The 19,013-nt window shown below is 45.4% G+C and overlaps 1 protein-coding gene across 2 annotated transcripts in view; it reads right to left on the bottom strand.

Annotated features, from left to right (window-relative positions):
* DCX (doublecortin) overlaps positions 1-3,460 on the bottom strand; it is a gene marked incomplete at its 3' end in the record, with an annotated part of 70,590 nt that extends 67,130 nt beyond the window's left edge. The window contains exon 1 of one of the 2 annotated variants that reach the window (XM_082003948.1): positions 3,082-3,460. In XM_082003948.1, the coding sequence (XP_081860074.1) occupies positions 3,082-3,445 (364 nt within the window). In that variant the 5' untranslated portion in view covers positions 3,446-3,460. The remainder of the gene's footprint in view (positions 1-3,081) is intronic. The other variant, XM_082003949.1, reaches the window with a different exon arrangement.
* Positions 3,461-19,013: the final 15,553 nt, after the last annotated feature.

The raw sequence follows: 19,013 nt of genomic DNA, 5'->3' as shown, positions 1-19,013 counted from the left end.
GGGTCTGGAGACCAAAAGGGTGATTTCCAAGTCCCATTTAATTAGCAGCACACCAAGTGGTTTTTGTTCACCTGAAATGTCTGTCTCGAGGGTGTTGGTATCATGCAATATCATCCTCCACCCTGCAGAAGTACATTCAGACTTGGAAGTACATTTGTAAATCATGCAGAAGTAATCAAGTAGTTAGAACATGATGTGAAATATTATCAGTAATCCACCAGTTTTTACAACTAAACTACTGAGATGAGCCTCTCTGATGACTTCTTTTCCTCGGTTCTACTTGTTTATTGGGAATTACAATAAGTTAGGCACATTGTAGCAACTAGAACTGGTTTAGTTACCCTCAGTCTCCAACCAGAAAGCTAATTTATATGGCAAACATACACTGTTTGTGTATGTACTGTTCTTGTATGTCACAGCACAATTACTCTGAAGTTCCGTTTTTCCATGCATGTATGTAGTACAGTTATACTATTAGCTTGGGTGTTTGTATAAGTTACCACAAGGTTGGTTACAACCATGGTATTATAAACTAAAAGCAATGTCTTTCCCAGATTGCTTTTCTACAACAAAGGTTCTAGGTCATCCCTAGAAATATGTGAATATCGTTATCATTAAACTATCAATAACAGCATGCAGATCTACTCTTGCATTTTCAAACACTGGATTCCTTTGTTTTCACTCTTCTGAGATTGTATATTCCTAGCTGATGCTCTGCTGAGGACACAGCCACACAGAGAATCCTATTTTTGTCATAATGCCACTTCTCCAGTGCTGTTTCCAGATACCATTTTGGCAGAACAAAGCCAGAACCCAAATGCCAGCATCCCCTGCCTGTACCTTAACCAGTAAAAAATATTTTCAAGAATGAGGTACCTTCTTACCTGCAGCATAAACCAGTGTAAACAGGTATAACAACTAAGGGCTTCTTAACTTCACTGACAAAAAGCAGAAAGAGTATAAAAAGAAAATCAAGAACTGCATTTTCTCCCATGGAGTTATTTCTGAAGATTTACATAAATCTTAGGACAAGCAGGACCAAGTGCTGCCATTAAAGAAAGGCTGTGGCCATATTAAGAGATCAGAATGAAACATGGCAGAATCTCTAAAATTAAGGGAGGCCACACCTCCATTTGACAGCTGTAACTAAGCTGAGAATAACTCCACAAGGACTGCATCATCTCCCTCAAAGGCAGCAAATTCTTCCCAGTAAAACTCCTCTATGGAAACCAATATTTATCCTGTGTGCTTGTCCCCACAAAGTATTTTGGGGAAATGAGTAGCCCACTTGACAGATAAGGAATTCTAGGGAGAGATGCTTTAGTCAAGGTCACACAATGACTCACTGCTGAGGCTGCCCCTGCAGTTGAGTGGCACACACTCAAATCCATTGTCTTCTATTAAAGGCAGAAGCCTTGTGGGTTTTCTGTAGTCACCAAATCAGCCAGGTGATCTGCTTGGAGGAAAACATCAAGGAACAGGGAAGAGCAACCCCCCTCTTGCAACAGAGTAATCAGGATATTCCTGGTCCAAACAAAGAACGGAATATCTGAATTGCTCAGGGAAGAGAAAAGCAGGGTGGCTGTGGGTATCCTCTGTGCATCCTCCACTTGGGCTGCGCCGCCAGCAGAGCTTGCCCACGACCATGCCTTGGGCAAGGAAGCAGGACTGGCCATGTAGCCATTTCACCCTGGGGGTCCTCCTGACACTCCCAGAGAAAGGCAGCACCCATGGCGGCAGCCCACTGCTGCAGAGGCAGCTCCCCAGGCACAGACAAGGCTGGCAGCTGAGCTCCACAGCACCAAGCCTGCCCCCAGGCCACCCCCTCCAGACAGAAGGGCTGATATTTGACTCATCCTTCATCCCACAGTCCAAGTGACACTTGGAGGCACAGGCACACCGACACCCTCTCTAGATACAGGGATACACTCAGACCTGCCACGCAGGGGATGACTTCCCGCACTCCCCCACAGACCTGTCAGACCAACCCACGCCACCACACGCAGTCCCTGCAGAAACACCCCCCAAATACACCCCCTTATACACATACCCCATCTGAACATCTCAATACACCTCCCTTCCATAGAGACCCTGCATGAACCATATTCAGACGCAGCACATGAACTGCCAATGGCCCCTCTACACACATCTCTGCACAAGACCCCCCTCGAGGACTCCCCCCTCACACACACACACCCAACACCCCTCCAGACACTCCCTAAGCACAAACCCCAACACACATCCTGTGCATGAACCCCCTTAAGGAATCCCAACACCTCCTCTACAATTAATTCTCTTAATACACCTTTCTACACACACGTATCAAAACACAAATTTCACCGAGTGCAACCCCCCGAAACACCCTTCTTCATGCACACACCTTGTTTCTTAACTTCACCCTCTGAACATACTGTGTGAACTCCCAACACACCCCTCCATGCACTCCCCAAACACCATACAAGTCCCTAACACCCTGCCTTCCACGCATCCACCATACACGCACTGCATGCACCCTCAACACCCCATCCCACACACACTCAAGCACCTGTGCACACCCCTGCACACACATTGTGCATGAACCCCCCAGAACACCCCCATACACAGAATGCATAAATCCCTCCCACCCCCATTACACATGCACTACATGAATCCCTCAGCACCCCTTGCTTTTCCATTCACACCCACCCACCCCAATGGGAAACCCACATCACTCCCCAGCCACGCCCTGCACCCATCTGGGACCGCCCCCCCCAGCCCGGACAGACACGGGGACACCCTCAGACAGCCCCCCAAGTGATGGACACAGCCATGTTTAGCCAAGAGTAAGACACACCCCTCTGTCTCCACATCTGCACCCAAGCGAGTATGCTGGGGGACACCCCAGGGGTGTCAGCCCCTGCACAGCCACCCTCTCCCGCATCTCTCCGGAGGTGAAGGCGAACATGCAGGTTTGGCGCAGAGGGGCAGAAGCAGCCCCGCGCCCGAGGAAACGTGACCTTAACGGCAGACCCCAGTGATGCAGCCCCTGCAGCCCCCTTCCTACCCCGCCTCCTCACTGCACCAGACAGCGATGCTAATTACCTTCCTCCAGCTCATCCATGCTCCCAATCTTCCGCGACCCATCGATGGTGTAAATGTAACGGACTCCCTGAGGCAGATTGATGTTGTCAGACAGGGACCGGGTCAGGTCAGCCAGGAGAGCATCAAAACTTCGGAAGCGGTCAGAGGACACGGCGTATACAATCCCCTTGAAGTAGCGATCCCCGTTGCGATAGAAACGCACCTTCTTGGCTTTCTTCTCATTACTCAGTGCCTGTAAGGTCCTGGTTCTGTAGAAGCTACAGTGAGCACTGTGAGTGGGGCTGGGCAACCCATTCATACGTGAGCCTCGCATGTTTCTGGACGCCTTGTCTCTTTCGTCAAAGTGTCCAAAATCAAGTTCCATAGTTTGGTGAACCCTAAAGATCTGAAGCTGAGCAGGAAGGAGATGGGGAGAGAAGGAGTGCAAAGGGACAGGTTAGAGCCAAGCAGAGCTGCAATCCAGAGAAAAACAACACTAAAGCAAGAGCTGTGTCTGGAGCAGGACAGATGTATTTGGGAAGCACCCCCTCCACTGACCCAGATTTGTATTGATCCTGGGGACTGAGGGTAGGAGGGGTCCTCGCATTTTGAAAGGGATCCAACTACTGGGGGCAGGGAACATGTTTCTAGAGAGCCGTCTGCTGCTGCACCTGGGAGTTTTCAAAGTCCAGTAAATTGGGATTTGGGGCCAAAGGGATACATGGGAACTATAACTCAGCCCCAAAAAACTCGTCCAAGCACCAGTTGGCAATGAATTAAACCTCTGAACCGTGTGAGGTCTCCTTTGGCAACAGAAAACAAGGCGATCCCAGTTAAGTCAGCCCTTCAATCTGTCGAATCACGGAAGAAACCAGAGCATCTGAATGTTTAACATTAGAATAAACTGCCATTTATGAAAGAATGGTCACAGGGGAATAAGCAGTTTCTTTGTGACAGCCTGTTCAATAAGGGTTAGCAATGAGATCCAGCCCACCCTTCCCCCTATCCGCAGCCCCCTCCTAGCCCATCAATCAATTCCCAGGACCAGCCTACATCTCTAAGAAGAAATGACTGGGAAGAAAAATCTGTCATTGAAACGAGGCTTCGATAAGCTCTTTTCAGCCTGAGTCTCCTCTGAATTGCATTTCTGCTCCCGTTTAAAGAGGAGAAAATAAAGGGGCTATTTCCACCCTCCCCTTCCAGCCTTAAGTGATTTAATTCCTGGAAGTGCCCCTGCCCAAGGGACAGGCCGCCCCTGCTCCCTCACCTTTCATTGTTCTGACCAAGGGGGTCCCAGCGCCAGGCACAGAAAAGCCGAGACTTGAGCTGACACCCAGCAAGCAGCAATTTATGCACAGTCTCCAGCTTATGCTCAAGAACAACCTTCCTCCCGCACCAAATCCCAACACAAAAGGAGGAGGAACCCCCAATCCTGCAACAGAAGGACCCTTCCACTCCCCCAGCACAGCCAGGAACATGCAACTCACGCATGTTCCTTGCATGTTAACACAGGGCAGAAAGGGGATTTACACCAGAACTTGGCAGCCAGGTATAAATCTGGGAAAAGCTGTTGCTATCTCTTTCCCCACCCCTTACATTTGCCAGAACGAAGCTCCTTCCCTGCATTTTACAATGTCAGCGTGACCTGGGCAAGAAAAATCATTGTCCCCAGCCTGCACTAAAGGAGAAGATGACAATGCATGCCATCTGCACAGAAACCCCAACTTGGGAACATTTCCCCCACGATGACAATTGGGGTAGATTCAGTCTGGTGTCACGCAGTGAACAATGAAACATCCAAGCAACTTCGGGAATGAATCAGAGGATGCAGGGGGTTTTGATTTTAAAATGAACTGCAGATGCTGTAAGGTATGAAGAGAAAGATTCCTCCTTTCTATCTGACATCTGTTACTTTTCTGCATGCAAGTCACTCAAAAAAGCTCTACTCACCGGTTTTCAGCGCGCAGGGTGGAGATGCTGAGAGAAAGAAAACCAGGCTCACTCTGCCTTTGTTGTCTGAGCTCCAAGCACGAAATTCCTGCCAGGGTGGATGAGACGCCTCCTAGGTCCTAGTGCCTTGTTCGATCCCTTCGCTTTGCCTCAGTGGTTGTACTCTCATCATCAGTCGTCTGCTTGTAGTCGTCTCTGTATCTGAGGGGAAAAAAGGGTGTGTTCGTTCCAGCTCTGGGTATGTTAGCGGATGGGTAAACAAAAAGTTTAAAGGGGCAAGCTTTGGGGTGATGTTCTGAAGGATGCAAATTTCCCCTTGGCTCTAACTTCACCAAGAAAGCATCTGGCCCCACTGAAAGAAAGAGCACAGTCAGGTTGATGCACCAATATTATAGGATTACCAGTACAGGGAGATCACGGCTACAATCCCACAGTGTGCTACAATGCTGGCACGAGACTGCTGTGTGTTAGGAAAGCAACTACAAAAAAAGTTGACCAGTGGAACTGGGCACAGTCCTGCTCCTGTATTGGTTTTTACACAGCAGTCCTGGTTTACACTGGCAAACAAAAAGGGAGAATTCACTTGGTGGTTGAGCATGCAGTGCCCCTGAATAATTTTTCTCTGTTAACCTTGGACACAAGCCAAAGCCAGAGCTCTGAATCCCAGTTCATTCAAATCCCCAAGGGGTTCAGGATGGAGTCAATTTGACGTAAGCTTAACCCAACAGATTCAACCTGGCTCATATCCCAAACTAAGAGAAGTTCATTTTCTGATCCCACTGCAGGAGGACTCAGCTGTTAGAAAATTGTACTGGGCTCTTTCACTTTGATAGGAAAATCTTTCACCCGCTTTCTGGATGGAGATGTCTACCCTGCAGTTAGAAGAGCAGCACCACTAACCCCACTCCTAACCCCACTGGTGCTGGTCCCATCTTTATTTTAGGAAAGAACACCAATTGGAAACGGGAGGGTCTTCCCATCTGTAGAAGGAAATCTTTCCTAACAACACTGTCTGTTTTGAATGAAAACATCAGATGTTGTCATTTTGGCATATCACAGCAGTATCACATTTACACAGAAAAAGTTAGTATTTATTCCAGCTTTGTCTGCCCTGTACATGATAGTCCAGGCAACAATGACACAAACCCACTGAAAGCTCATCTTTGCCACCAACTTTTACACATGACATTTGTAAAGAGTTTCTTATATTCCCTGAAACCATCCTTTTATTCAACAGCTCCTGTGCATCCTCCACTAAGGCTGTTGGCTGCTCCCTTATGTGGTTGGTGGGATCACTACAGAGGAAACCACAGATCTGCTCTTCTTCCTCAGGAATTGGCAGTTGAGAGGACCACAGAAAAGCACTGGGTCTGTGCTCTCCAGGCCATATTTCAGTAGGCTCTGGATGCAGATGCAAGAGGGAGGTGGGACTTTAAGCCTTCTCCTTCCTATTAGATCCCATTCCGAACTAGATAATACCTGGCCATTCACCACCACATGCTTCGTCTGTCCAGGATAAACAATTCTTCCCTATACCACAATACTGCTGTAAATATAAATTTATTCATACTTTTAAAATGTGCCAAAGTCATTATGCATGTGCTAAGTACAGTAACAGCAAGAACAGAGAAAAGGAAACCAAATTCAGTCTTTGGTGGTGCACAGAGCTTTCACAGAGAGGAGGCAGACTGTTTGGGATGATATCTAAGGGTCTGGATATCCAGGGCAACCTGACAGGATGATGTAAACCCATGCAGTCGGTGGAATTGTACAACAGCTTATTCATCTCCCTAGTTTGACTTGTATGGAGTGTTCTGAAGACAGCAAAGGGACTCAAACAGCATTGATAGATAGCTCTTGACTTCTTTCCACATCTGAGACCATACCCACTGGTGAGAAGATGAAACATGTCTATATGGACATGTCTGCTTGGGACACCGCCAGAAGCTTTTTGGAGCGTGGGCACTTCCTTTTAAAAGTGAAGAGACCTGGTATTTGTTCCTGACTGAAGGAACAAATAAGGTTTCTATAGCCAATGCTGGTAATGCTTATCTTGGGTAAAACCTCAAGTTATTCCTGAAATATGCCCAAATCACCCACAGTACAGTTGTCCTCTTTTAATCCTGCCACAAGGCAAGAAGGATCTCAGCAGCCAGAGCATCAGAGGTGAAGAGCCCTGGAGCCAGAATGATTTCACATGTTCTCAGTAGAATTGCACTGTATTTGCTTCTCTACAAATGAGAACAGGATCACCTCATACTACAGACATTGGCTGGGCTATGCAATAAGGCATAGAAAGAAATATCTTTCTTGATGAATGCAGGGGCCCGCTCCTGACTTCATTTCTTGTTGGTCAGGCACAAGGTCTTCTCTACTGGCCTTAAGGAATCAATGCTAGTCAAAACCTATTTACATCAGAACGGACGCACCCCTTGAGACACCACAATCTAAACTATTTTAAGCAGCATGAGTGATTGAGAATTGGAAAGAAAATTCATCTTCCCATCAATAATTTCATCTAGCTAAAAAGGAAAGATAAATTTAGCTCTTCAGATTAAATTATCTGCTTTAAATCAGGTGATTCATCTTTCCTCCAGGAAGCTAACATTTAGACTTTTGCCTGTGTAACTAAATCCATATAAAGACATGTTTGTTGATATTGCTGAGCAACTGAGATACTTTGGAAAGGGACAGACTACAGGTATAAGGGATGTGACTTCTTTGTGCTAACTTCTTCACATACACCTGGAAAATCTAGTTTCTAGCATCATTAGGAGTTGCAGTCTTAAGTACTCTCTATGTCAATGCCTGATATGCTTTGCTATACGTCATTCCTGACTACTGTTTTAAAAAATTGCATCCGATAGCAGAGCATGTTCTCCAACCAGGAGGTAAGTTAAGGTGATAAGTAGCTGAGGTATGGCTGCACACAGATGACAATTCCAGAAAAATTTAAATCTAGTTATGACTGCCTTTAAAGGAAGTCTTGGATCAACATTTTCAAGTCAGTCTATTTAGAAGTATATATTTAATTACATTTATTATTTTAACCTCTGTTCTTCCAGACTGCTTTGAAAATATCATCCCTGATATTTTATTATTTATTTCACTGTTTTCAGAGCTTTGCTTATGTGAACTCACATGCCAAAACCCTCTGAAATGACAAATTACTATTTCAGGGCTCTGTCAAATGTGTCAAGGCACTCAAAACCTAAAGCCCATAAAGCCTTGACCCTACAGAGCAACAGGCTTTAAACCTGAATCTTCAGAAGAGCTGATGAAGAACAGAAGAGCATCAAAGAATTATCCTATATCAGACTATAGAGTTAAGTCTCTCCTACATAATACTATGAGCTAATAAGCAACAGGGACTTGGCAGACTTTCACCACATAACATTTGTTTCCTTTGGAGATTTATTTTTACAGGGACCACACACATCTGAAAGTCTTTTAAATACAATGCTAGTGAGCCAAAGTCAGCTCAGCCGCTGGAGAGAGAAGGGTGGAGGAATACCTCCATAGCATAGTTTCACCACTCCAAGCCTTGTAACCATCTGCAGAGGCTGTTCAGACCTTGAAGTCAGAGCTGGACCCTACAGCCTGAATCACTGGAAACTGCAGGGAGCAGCAGGGACAAAGTTTTCAGTGTGGAGAAGGAGGAAGGGGTGGAAGCAGAAGCTGGGCTCCAAGGCCACGTCCAGCTCCTTACCTATGCTCCACAACACCAGTACCTCTTGGATGAGACCTGTCACTCCTCCAGAGCCAGCCTCCAGACCCCAGAGGCTGTGCTGAGTCAGTGCATTTGTGCACTCTTGGCAGATCCCTTCAATCTCAGCTGATTAGTTTGGCTTCAGATAAGCTCCTGATGAAATTTGGGAGAAAGAGGCCTTTACATCCTCTGAGGGATCAACAGGAAGCAGGCTGCAAATGAAAAGGCCATTTCCAGTGCTGATAAGCCCTTTAAGTATCTGGAAACAATGCAGCTCATAATGAGTTATGCGATGAAGTCACTCAAGACATTCCCAACACATCCAGATACAAGAAAGCATTAAAATGCACAACAATCATCAAAAAAAAATACCTTTTGTGCTAGATTTCTTCTGGCTCATCCCCTCAAGCAAATCACCACAATCAATAAATTTTTCCCAGCTGAAACCAAATTCCCTGATAGCAGAAAATGAAGGACACCCACCCCAGCACACACCCCATGATATATCTTGGGTAAATCCTGCCAGACCCAGCAAGTTCCACAAGCCAAATTCTGGTGGCAGTTCAGTGGCAGCATTTTTCCTTAAGAGCAATTTGCAAAGCTTGCAGAAAGCCATGGAAATGTCTGCCACATGCAGTGCCTGTACCCTGGGGGACATGCAGAACTCCAGAGGTCGTCAGTACGTTTTTGCTGACCAAATTATGTATCATATATAGTCAGCAAAACCCAGCCAAGGTCATGACAAACGGAACCACAAGAAATCCAGATGTCTTCTTTCTCTGAGGTTGTCCATAGACTGCATCACAGTAGTTAGAAGACTCATGACCAAGAATTTAATAACTTCTTGATAATTTCATTTTATACAGTAATTCTGAATACTTAATTGCCAGACTCTCAAAATGCCTGCTGAATGTAATGCTGGTTTGAAGGACTTTCCTGATGGAATATTAAATGATGGAAAGGAAAATGCCAAAGCCATCGTGGGGGATCATGTCACATTCAAGTTGGAAATGCAAGATGTTTCCTTTCAAACAGATCGTCTCTGTCACTCTCAGGGCAGTGACAGTGAAGTCAGGTGACACTGGAGGAGCATTTGTAGGAGATACCCAAACAGCCCATCTTATAAACTTAGAAATCATGACAATAGACCTTTTCAGAAGTTGTCTTCCACAAGAGACCGCCACTCAGTACATTCAGTCAATGTCATCCCAGACCAAGCCCAACAGAGGCTACAGGATTAGCCATACAAGTGCCCTTGGCAAATACCTTCTCATTCTCCAATAGTGAACGGAAGTCATCTACAAAACCAGCATTTTACATAGAAGACAAAAAGATGCCTTCAGTGGCCTTAGGAGACATTAAGAGCTTTTGAACTCTGCTGTTAAGCATGACATAGGACAAAGACCAGAGGTCACAAGAGGGCAAATTACACCAACCTGAGTTCTCATAGCCTATCTCAGTCTCATTTTGAACTTCAATATTACAAGCATTTGTCAGGTCCATGAACTCCAAATCGTTGCCCATAGGTACTCTCAATTCAGGCCCATACTCCTGTGGAGCACAACTCCGTTACTGGTAGAAGGCTCACACTCTGGCACAGCCTGTGTTTGTACCAACACATCTGGCCTCTGGCAGCAGCAGGCACTGGAAAACTCCCAGCGTAGCTCTAAGGAAACCTGTCTCTTGGCAGGAGATGAGTAATCAGTATTTAGAGTGTGGATTCTGGCTGAGCTCAGCTGTTGTGTAGAAGCTTTGAGCTGTCAGCTACATAGTAGGAATAATGGTCATTTAGCTTACTCACCTCTTTCTACCAGCAGTAACAGCTGAGAGGCAGCTCAAAGGTTTTTACACTCTCCAGGAAAGAAGAGAGCAGAGTGGGGAAAGAGTGCTTTTGTGCTGGTGTTTTATTGTTTTCAAGGGATGGTTCCAATCTGTTTTATCCTAAAAAAAAAAAAAATATATAGATATATATATCTATCTCACAGGTAACAGTAATAAATGGTGATTTTTCATGGCTGCAGATACTGCTTAGCTACTTTGCTACTGTTCTTCAGGCACATATATTTATCTGTAATAAACTATTGATAATCATTGCTTTGCATCTGTATTGAAATTTAAAGGTAGATACAGCAATGAAAACACTAATTTAGCTAGATTAAAAGAAAAACCTATCTGCTCAAAGTCTCATGCAAATTAGAATACATGAGCACACTGAAAGACCATTGTTTAAACACCAATGAACTGAAATTTCTTGTTTGCATCACTGCAGTCTCACTCTAGAAAGATGCAGACTCATCAAGATCAGGCAGAATGGAAAAACAATAAAATACTCTATAACATAGGTCAGCACTGACATCTCCAATCCCCTTTCTTCAGCAACCAGAGCCCACACTGCAAACTCCATCCTAAATTAAGCCAAATCTGGATTATTCTTCTTGCAGAATTCCTACTAGGCTTTTAAAAGCTGAGTCTTACATGCAGAAGCCAGCAATACCCTGTTTGTTTCCAGTACTAGGCACCCTTGAGTACTGCAAGCATGGGAAAGGAGCAGGTTTCAAAAACATGCTGACATGCAAAGCCCTGTCCCTAGCAGCTGCTATTGGTGTATCCAGGAATTTTAAATACCTCCTGAGAACCTATGTAGAGCTATATGTATGTTTTATCTTTAAAACAAAGGTTACAGTACAGAAACATTGTAAGACACTACCTTCTAAATAGCTCTATTTCAAGTACTGAAACTCTGACTTGAACTTCTGCAGCTCTTCCCCTGTTCCCTCCATGCATACCAAAGTTGTGCTGACAAGTGAGAGATGGCTTCGGACAGTTCTCCTCCGTGTTTACGGTGTGACCACCAAGAGACAAGCACAGGCATCCTCCTGCTCCATTAATGTTCCTGAGCAGACTCACTAGAGAGAAGCATCTCATCCAGTAGGGAGACTGACTATCAGTGCTTTGGTGCTGACCTTTTTGGAAAAAAAACAGTAACTTTTTTTTTTTTCTTTTGAACATCTGCAGCTTGCTGAAAACCAGGTCATTGTTTAACATTGCAGAGGAGTACTAGATGATGATTTGGGAGCTATTGGGCTAGAAGCTGACACCAGAAACTCCCCAGTGCTGATTATGATGCTATTTTACCTTCAGATTATGTAGGTTCTGTTCATTAGGAAACCCTTCCAATGTAAGATAAAAAGTTATTACACACTGCTCACAGATTATTTATTCTTCCTCATTAGATGAAATTCCCAGCCTAGAAAACTTTGTGAGCCACAGTATAATTGAACAGGAGAATAAGAACTGTACCAGAACATCAGAACCAGTGTCGTAGAGTTTGCATCAAGAACCAGATCAAAAGAAACTTCTGGTCTCTTCTGAAGGTGCTGTCAGCTACACTTCTGATTCAATGAGCTCTCATAAGGGCTACCCAAAACCAGCTATGTAAACACTGAAATTGAACAAGAATAGTAGGAGCTCAGGCACTCAGGTTTCCATTTCAGACTCAATTCTAAGCAGTTGTTGGTCACCACAGAGCTAGAACAAAAAGGCAGCTACTTGCAAGCCACAAGGAAATATGGATGTTTCCTGTGACCTCAAGCTCCAGAGAAACAAGCCCTAGAGCCACTTACTGTTGAGTGTGTAAATGGGACCTGCTCTCCGTTCATTGTGAATGTGAGAATCTTTACTTGGGATGCATGGGAGCAAGTGGCTCAAGTCAAAAAAACAACTGATAAAATGCTGCAGTAGCGCACACACACACACAAATCAGGCTCTATCTATCCTGGCTAGCTGCAAGTAAAGGATATCAAGAGCAGACTGGCTTTACCAAGGACCCTGTGGGCTATAAGGACTGCTTATATAGAGGACCACAGTCCTCTCCTCTGTTAGCATCAGCTAAACTACAAAGGCGAGCGCCCTTCTGCAGCAACAGGCTCCAGCTCCCAGTGCTGTGTGTACATTGTTAAGTCCCAGCAGGATGTCACCATCCCACCTTTATACCACGGGATAGCGGGCTATTATTATATAATTGGTACAGCCACTACTTTTGTCCATCTCCTGCTTTATTCTAACCACCAGAGAAAGGCAGATCAGCTCACTGCAACCCCACTACAGAAACATTGTTTTGTTCTTTGTACCCATGAAGTGCTTTGCTGCTCTGAGTTAAAGTTTTATTTCCAATTAGAAATCCAAACTGATTGCTGGATTAGGTGACTTCCACTCACTAGGCAACCCAACAAATATTTTCAGTTTGATCCTTACAGTTACTAACCCTGAAAGCACATGGAGAACACTGCTCAAATATCTCTTATTCAAGGTTAACTCAAGGCCCATACCACAACGTGAATAGCCTTTGCACGTCTCCTGGGCATGGTTATGACTTGTTTCATTGTGGTCACCCTGCAACGATCCAGCCCTCAGCACTGCTGACTGGCCCAAATCTCCAATTTGTGGGCTAAGTCTGCAGACATAACCCTGAAAGAGAATTATGAAAGGCAGTGCTTGTCTCACTTTTAGCCCACGCAAGCCCAGTCATCTCCAGGCTGGCCATGCCAGAGATCCTCTCCTCTTCTTTATGGCACTCATCCCTCACTTCACTTTGGGATATCCATTTCAGGCCTCTTTCCTTGCCTCTTCCATAGATGTGTGAAAGGGGGATCTGCAGAGAGGGGTGTAGTTATACTTCCTGCATCACTAATCACAATCGCACACATGCCACTCAGATGTAGTAACACCAGCGTACATCAGCTCGCTGCGAGGTTAGCAGTCGCGACAGGAAACATTTGCGAGGCACAGATGACGCGTAAAGTCAGTGCACAAAGGGTACCTCCACGGTGCCTCGCAAAGCAGCACAGACCTGCAGAGCGCCCATGCGAGCTCATGTGCCGGCCAGCGATCACACTAAGGACCTCCCTGCAACCCTGGTTCGTGCCGAGCGCCACTTCCTTGTGCCATAGGTGTCTGCAAGACAACAACGATGCCACCCCGTGGTAAAACTCAGCATCAGGAGTGGAAACAGCGATCCTTGTTCAGGTGCTGATCAGTTTGGAGCGGCTGCTGCTCCTAGAAAGGAGAGGAAGGGCACATGGGGACTATGAGCAGTCACCATGCTCTAGGAGCAGCACTGCTGTAGCTGTGAGCCATGAAATCCCAGGAAGGACTTACAGAACAACAGCTAGTCCACCTTTTGTATGAACTGCTATGGCAAGAAAAAACTGAGTCACCTCTCCTTCCACTCCCTTGGCATGGCAGCAAGAAGCTAGGAAAGGATCCTGGCTTTTTGGCTTGGTGATACACAAGGACACTGCAAGCTCTGAAACACACCCGCTGCCCCCCAACCCAGTGAGCAGTAGCATAGGGCTCACCCTTACCCAGAGAACTGACAACTCTAATGGCTATTCATCATCATCAATAGGCAGTGTCTGTTCAGCATGACATTATATCCTGCTAGAAGTAAAGTGGTCCCTTATGATTAGAAATTCAGGTAAAGATGAATGAGACATTTAGTATTTAATGATCATGGATTTAATTCAAAGGAACTGATAACTGATAGTCTTGTGTTTCAACTTCCTCTTATCAGTGCAACTCCTATAACAATTATTCATCTTACAAGTTTCAGCATAGATGTATTGGGTTTGTGTAGCAAGGTTTTGGTAGCCAGGGGCCACCAAACCTGCTAGAAGCTTCCCCCATGTCCAACAGAGCCAATGCCAGACAGCTCTAAGACGGATACACCACTGGCCAAGGCTGAGCCCATCAGCAACAGTGGTAGCCCCCTGTGACAACATAGTTAAGAAGGGGAAAAAACTGCTGTGCAGCAGCAGCCAGAGAGGAGTGAGAAGACGTGAAACAACTCTGCAGACACCAAGGTCAGTGAAGGAGGGGCAGGAGGTGCTTCAGGTGCCAGACCAGAGATTCCTCTGGTGAGGCAGGCTGTACCCCTGCAGCCCATGGAGGATTCCATGCCAGAGCAGGTAGATGTGCCCAAAGGAGGCTGTGACTCCATGGAGAGCCTGTGCTGGAACAGGCTTCTGGCAGGATCTGTAACCTCATGGAGAGAGCAGCCCACACTGGAACAGGTTTGCTGGCAGGACATGTGACCCCATAGGGGACCCACACTGGAGCAGTCTGTTTCTGAAGGACTGCACCCTGTGGAAAGGATACATAGAAAGGCCCCACACTTGTGCAGTTTGTGAAGAACTGCAGTTCGTGGGAAGGGCCCACACTGGAGAAGTTCATGGAGGATTGTCTCCTATGGGAGGGACCCCATGGTGGAACAGGGGAAGACTGAGGAGGAAGGAACAGCAGAAATTTGTGACAAACTGACTGCAGCCCCCATTCCCCTGTGCCACTCGGGAGGAGATAGAGAATTTGGGAGTGAAGTTGAGCCCAGGAGAAAGGGAGGGGTAAGGGGAAGGTGGTTTTAGATTTGTTTATTTCTCATTATCCTACTCTGATTTGATTGGCAATAATTTAATTTCCCCAAGTCAAGTCTGTTTTGCCTGTGACAGTAATTGGTGAGTGATCTCCCTCTGTCCTTGATGCACAAGCCTTTCATCACATTTTTCTCTCCCCTGTCCAGCTGAGGAGGGGGAGTGATAGAGCAGCTTGGTGGGCACCTGGCCTCCAACCAAGGTCAAGCCACCACAACAGACTAAGCATACACTTCAGAGAGCCTAACAAGCAAACTCAATCTCAGCAAGCTCACCTGAGCCTGTGAGCTTCGAGCATCTCAAATAATTTTGAATGGTTAGGCCTGGACCACTGCTTCTTGGCAATGGTGCAGATAGATTTATACACACCTTTCAGTTTGCACACTGGGATTTACCATCCCTAAAGGGGAAAAGGAACACATACTCTGGTTTTCACCTTATAGGACCATCAAAAGCAGAATGACCCTTGCTTAAACTATACTAGCTTATCATTTGAGCTATTTCTAGGGAAAACAAGCCCCGGAGATGGAATTTTAGCTTCGTCTATACTGCATTGAAACATTGACTTGAATTAAATAAGTCACACTACAGCTAGGCCAAATGAAGGCTTTGCAGAAGCTAATTATTGTTTTGTTTCATGTGGCCCATTGGGTGATGATAGTAAGAAACCATTTCAAATTGGGACAGTAGGAACAGGCTCCCTGCGCAACAACACAGCTTTCTTCCCTGTAATACAGGGTCTGCTAAGCCAGTGCAAGCAATTGCTTGAAGGACTTATAAAACACTTAAAGAAAGTAAGTTACAGGCTCTTCCATTTTAGGCTTGCTTGACCCCCTTTTGTAGGTGTCCTTCTCTTTGCTACCCCCAGTAAAAAGCAGTTAAATGCAGTGCCAGCAGATGGCAATCCGATTAGATTTTCTGTCTTTAACAGCTGTTTGAGCCATGCACGCCAGCAGCATGGGCAGCCAAAAGCTTCCCTGCCTCAGCAAAGTAGCAAGGGGATCAGAGAAGTTGTTCCATGTCATTGCAATTAAATCTCTGAAGGACCTCAGTGATGAAAGAGAACAGCTGGGTGTTTTAGGCTCTAGACAGCCATTCTGCAGTAGAGGCACCTCTGTGATATTCCCTGAGCAACCCATTTCCATAGCCTTTAACTCATTTCATAAAATTTTTACTAGCTTCTCAATGCGAATACATGGGAAATTCACACCACGTGCACGTGGTCACTGACTGCTATGACTTAGCAATGTCAGTCTCCCTTTTTACTTCCACAACCTTGATGAAGATTAGATGCAAGTGGTTTCCTTTGAGCAGCGCTTGCCAAAGCACAGCTCTGAGTTCACACACATTGGCATTTCAGGCAGCATAAACCCACATGCACACAGACTATTTTCTACAAGTCCTCTTGGCCAGGATTTCCTTTTGGCTAGCTCTAGGAAAGCTCCTACTTCATGCTCTGAATTACTGTTGAGGTGCATTTCCCTCTTCCTTTAACAACTCACAGTATTAGGTGGTTAGGGTTTACATGCAGAAAACATTTTCAGTATTGCTTTAGGCATTTAGAGTCTTCCTGGATATTCAAAGGCTGTTAGGTAGTAGGTCTGATGTTCCCTACAGAGCTAACGCACTGCCTCTTCTGCCAGAGCAGTGCTTGCCCACAGCCACAGGAACAGGGTGCCCAGGGACCTGTCAGAACCTCAAGGACTGAAGCTAGAGCACAAATTCATACAAGCCACAACCCATGATCCACATCCTGTTCATCCATACTTCTGTCAACAGCTCAGCTCTGTACTAAGAAAGAGCCCAGCTCAAGGTGCCTGCTTGCTGACTGCACCTTACCAGCCTGGCCTACACAAATGAGCAATATCAATTCAAGAAGAGTCCAGTCTGTTCTTGAGCCTGTGCTTCTGCATTTACAAAGGGGAGAGTTTAGATCTGAAACTGTGAAGAGTGCTCAGTCTTCCCAACACTTGGACAAACCCTAAACCCAGGTATGTGTTTCACCAACATGAGTTTTCTTGAGAAGGGGTGAAAAATTGAAAGATATCCCTACACAGGGTGATAACTAGCAGGACAAACACATAGGGAAGGACTACTTGAAGTGACCATTTGAAAGTCATTAAAGGGGGTATGAGTGATCTGCCTAGTGAGGGAGGAGATTACAGCAACATCTAGCTAATTAGTAGTGTAGGAGACAGGAGGTCCCAGTCATTGAAGGAGCTGGTACTTTTAATTAGTATCTGGAGTTGCTGTGTTGGCGGGTTGCTTTCCATCCCTTCACCCAGGATAGAGATTAGCAGTAGTTTTATGTTAATTTATGTTGGCTGAAAGCTACTAATTTTAGGAAACACATTTAGATTTCAGAGAGGGACTGCTTATTAATATTCATCTCACTCCTATAAATATATTTCTAATCCACTTGCAGGATTTAGTAGGTTGTGGATGTCAGATGTGTCACCGTGCACATTGGATTTGTTGCAGAGCGGGGGTCATGTGGGTCTCAGAGCAGGAGTGAGCCCATGCAATGACCAGGATGGATGCTAGCTCACAGCTGGGTGATGAGGAAGGTGGCATATCTGTGTTTCTGCTACAGTGAGGAGCTGGACAAGTCCCAGGACAAGCACACTTGATGTCTCATAAGCAGCACCACAAATAGCAGTCCTTTTATCAACCTCTTAGGCCTCTCACATTTCTGACTTCTCATACTAACTTCAAGTTACTGCTTCTTAACAGAAAAGGCAGATCTCAGATTTTTCTTACACTTCTTCAAGGCCTATCACAGCAAAACTGCTTCTGAGACTATCATTTGCATAATAGCTCTTCTATCGGTCTTGTGTTTCCCAAACATCTTCGTACACCCCTTTGCCCCAAAGGGATGTAGATAGCTCTAACCCAGATTATACTCATTAATACAAAGCAATAACCTATCCAATTTCAACTTTGCTACTCCCTATCAAAACTGGTCTCCAGTTCAGCCACAATCCAGCAGAACCCCAGAAGTCACACGATTTTCTAGACTCTCCCTGCACGCCCCCCATGCACTGACCTTTCTACATGCTTCTACTTACTTTCCCATCAATAACAACTGGTTCCAGGAACAAAGTATTCACCAGAATACAAAGCAGCATATACACCAGAAGCAAAGAATTCATTGGTTTGGCTGCCCTATTGTAAAGTCTCTTGTATTTGCAAAGTGTCTACAGGGTATACAATGGGATCCATGAGCAAAATCATGACATACAAGACCTAAAGCCCTGGATCCAAGGAATTAAGATTTCTAGAGCACTGAAACAAAGAACACAATATGAGTAAAGTAATACCATTCCAAAAAACCACCAGTAAGTTACTCACAAGTTGGGAGGGGCTGCATCACACAGGCTGGCAAAAGAGCTTTTGGTTTCTTCATGTTCTGCACACCAGTTAGAAAAAACAGCAATGGGGTGGAGAAAACTAAAGGTGAGCCATCCTAAAGTAACAGTCATCATCAGACTAACACCACCAAGGAGGACAGGTGCTACTACACCTTTGTAAGAAAACTGTCTGCTCCATGCCTCAGTCAGGAAGTAGATTCAGAGTGACATTAAAGAAAGATGTTTTAACTGGCAGGGAACACATCCCTCAGAAATGAAGCAGGCAACAACTCATTCTCATATAACTACTCCCTGAAGTAAATAGCATTGGATTTGTTTCTGGAATAACTAGCTCATTCAGCCTGTGGCAGAAGCAGCAAGTGCCAGCCATCTGGAGTGCTAGATGGCCCATTGCCAGCATAGCTCTGCTGCTGTAGAGGAGGTGGAGAGCACGGGTGAGTTAGAGCGATGAGTGCAGGTACAGTATACACAGAGGGGAGAACAAGGGAAGGAACATGT

The sequence above is a fragment of the Phaethon aethereus genome (genome assembly GCF_964289735.1).
Source record: "Phaethon aethereus genome assembly, chromosome: 10".
Classification (NCBI taxonomy): domain Eukaryota; kingdom Metazoa; phylum Chordata; class Aves; order Phaethontiformes; family Phaethontidae; genus Phaethon; species Phaethon aethereus.
Note: the sequence above shows the minus strand (reverse complement) of the source record. Positions and strands in the feature narration are given on the sequence as shown.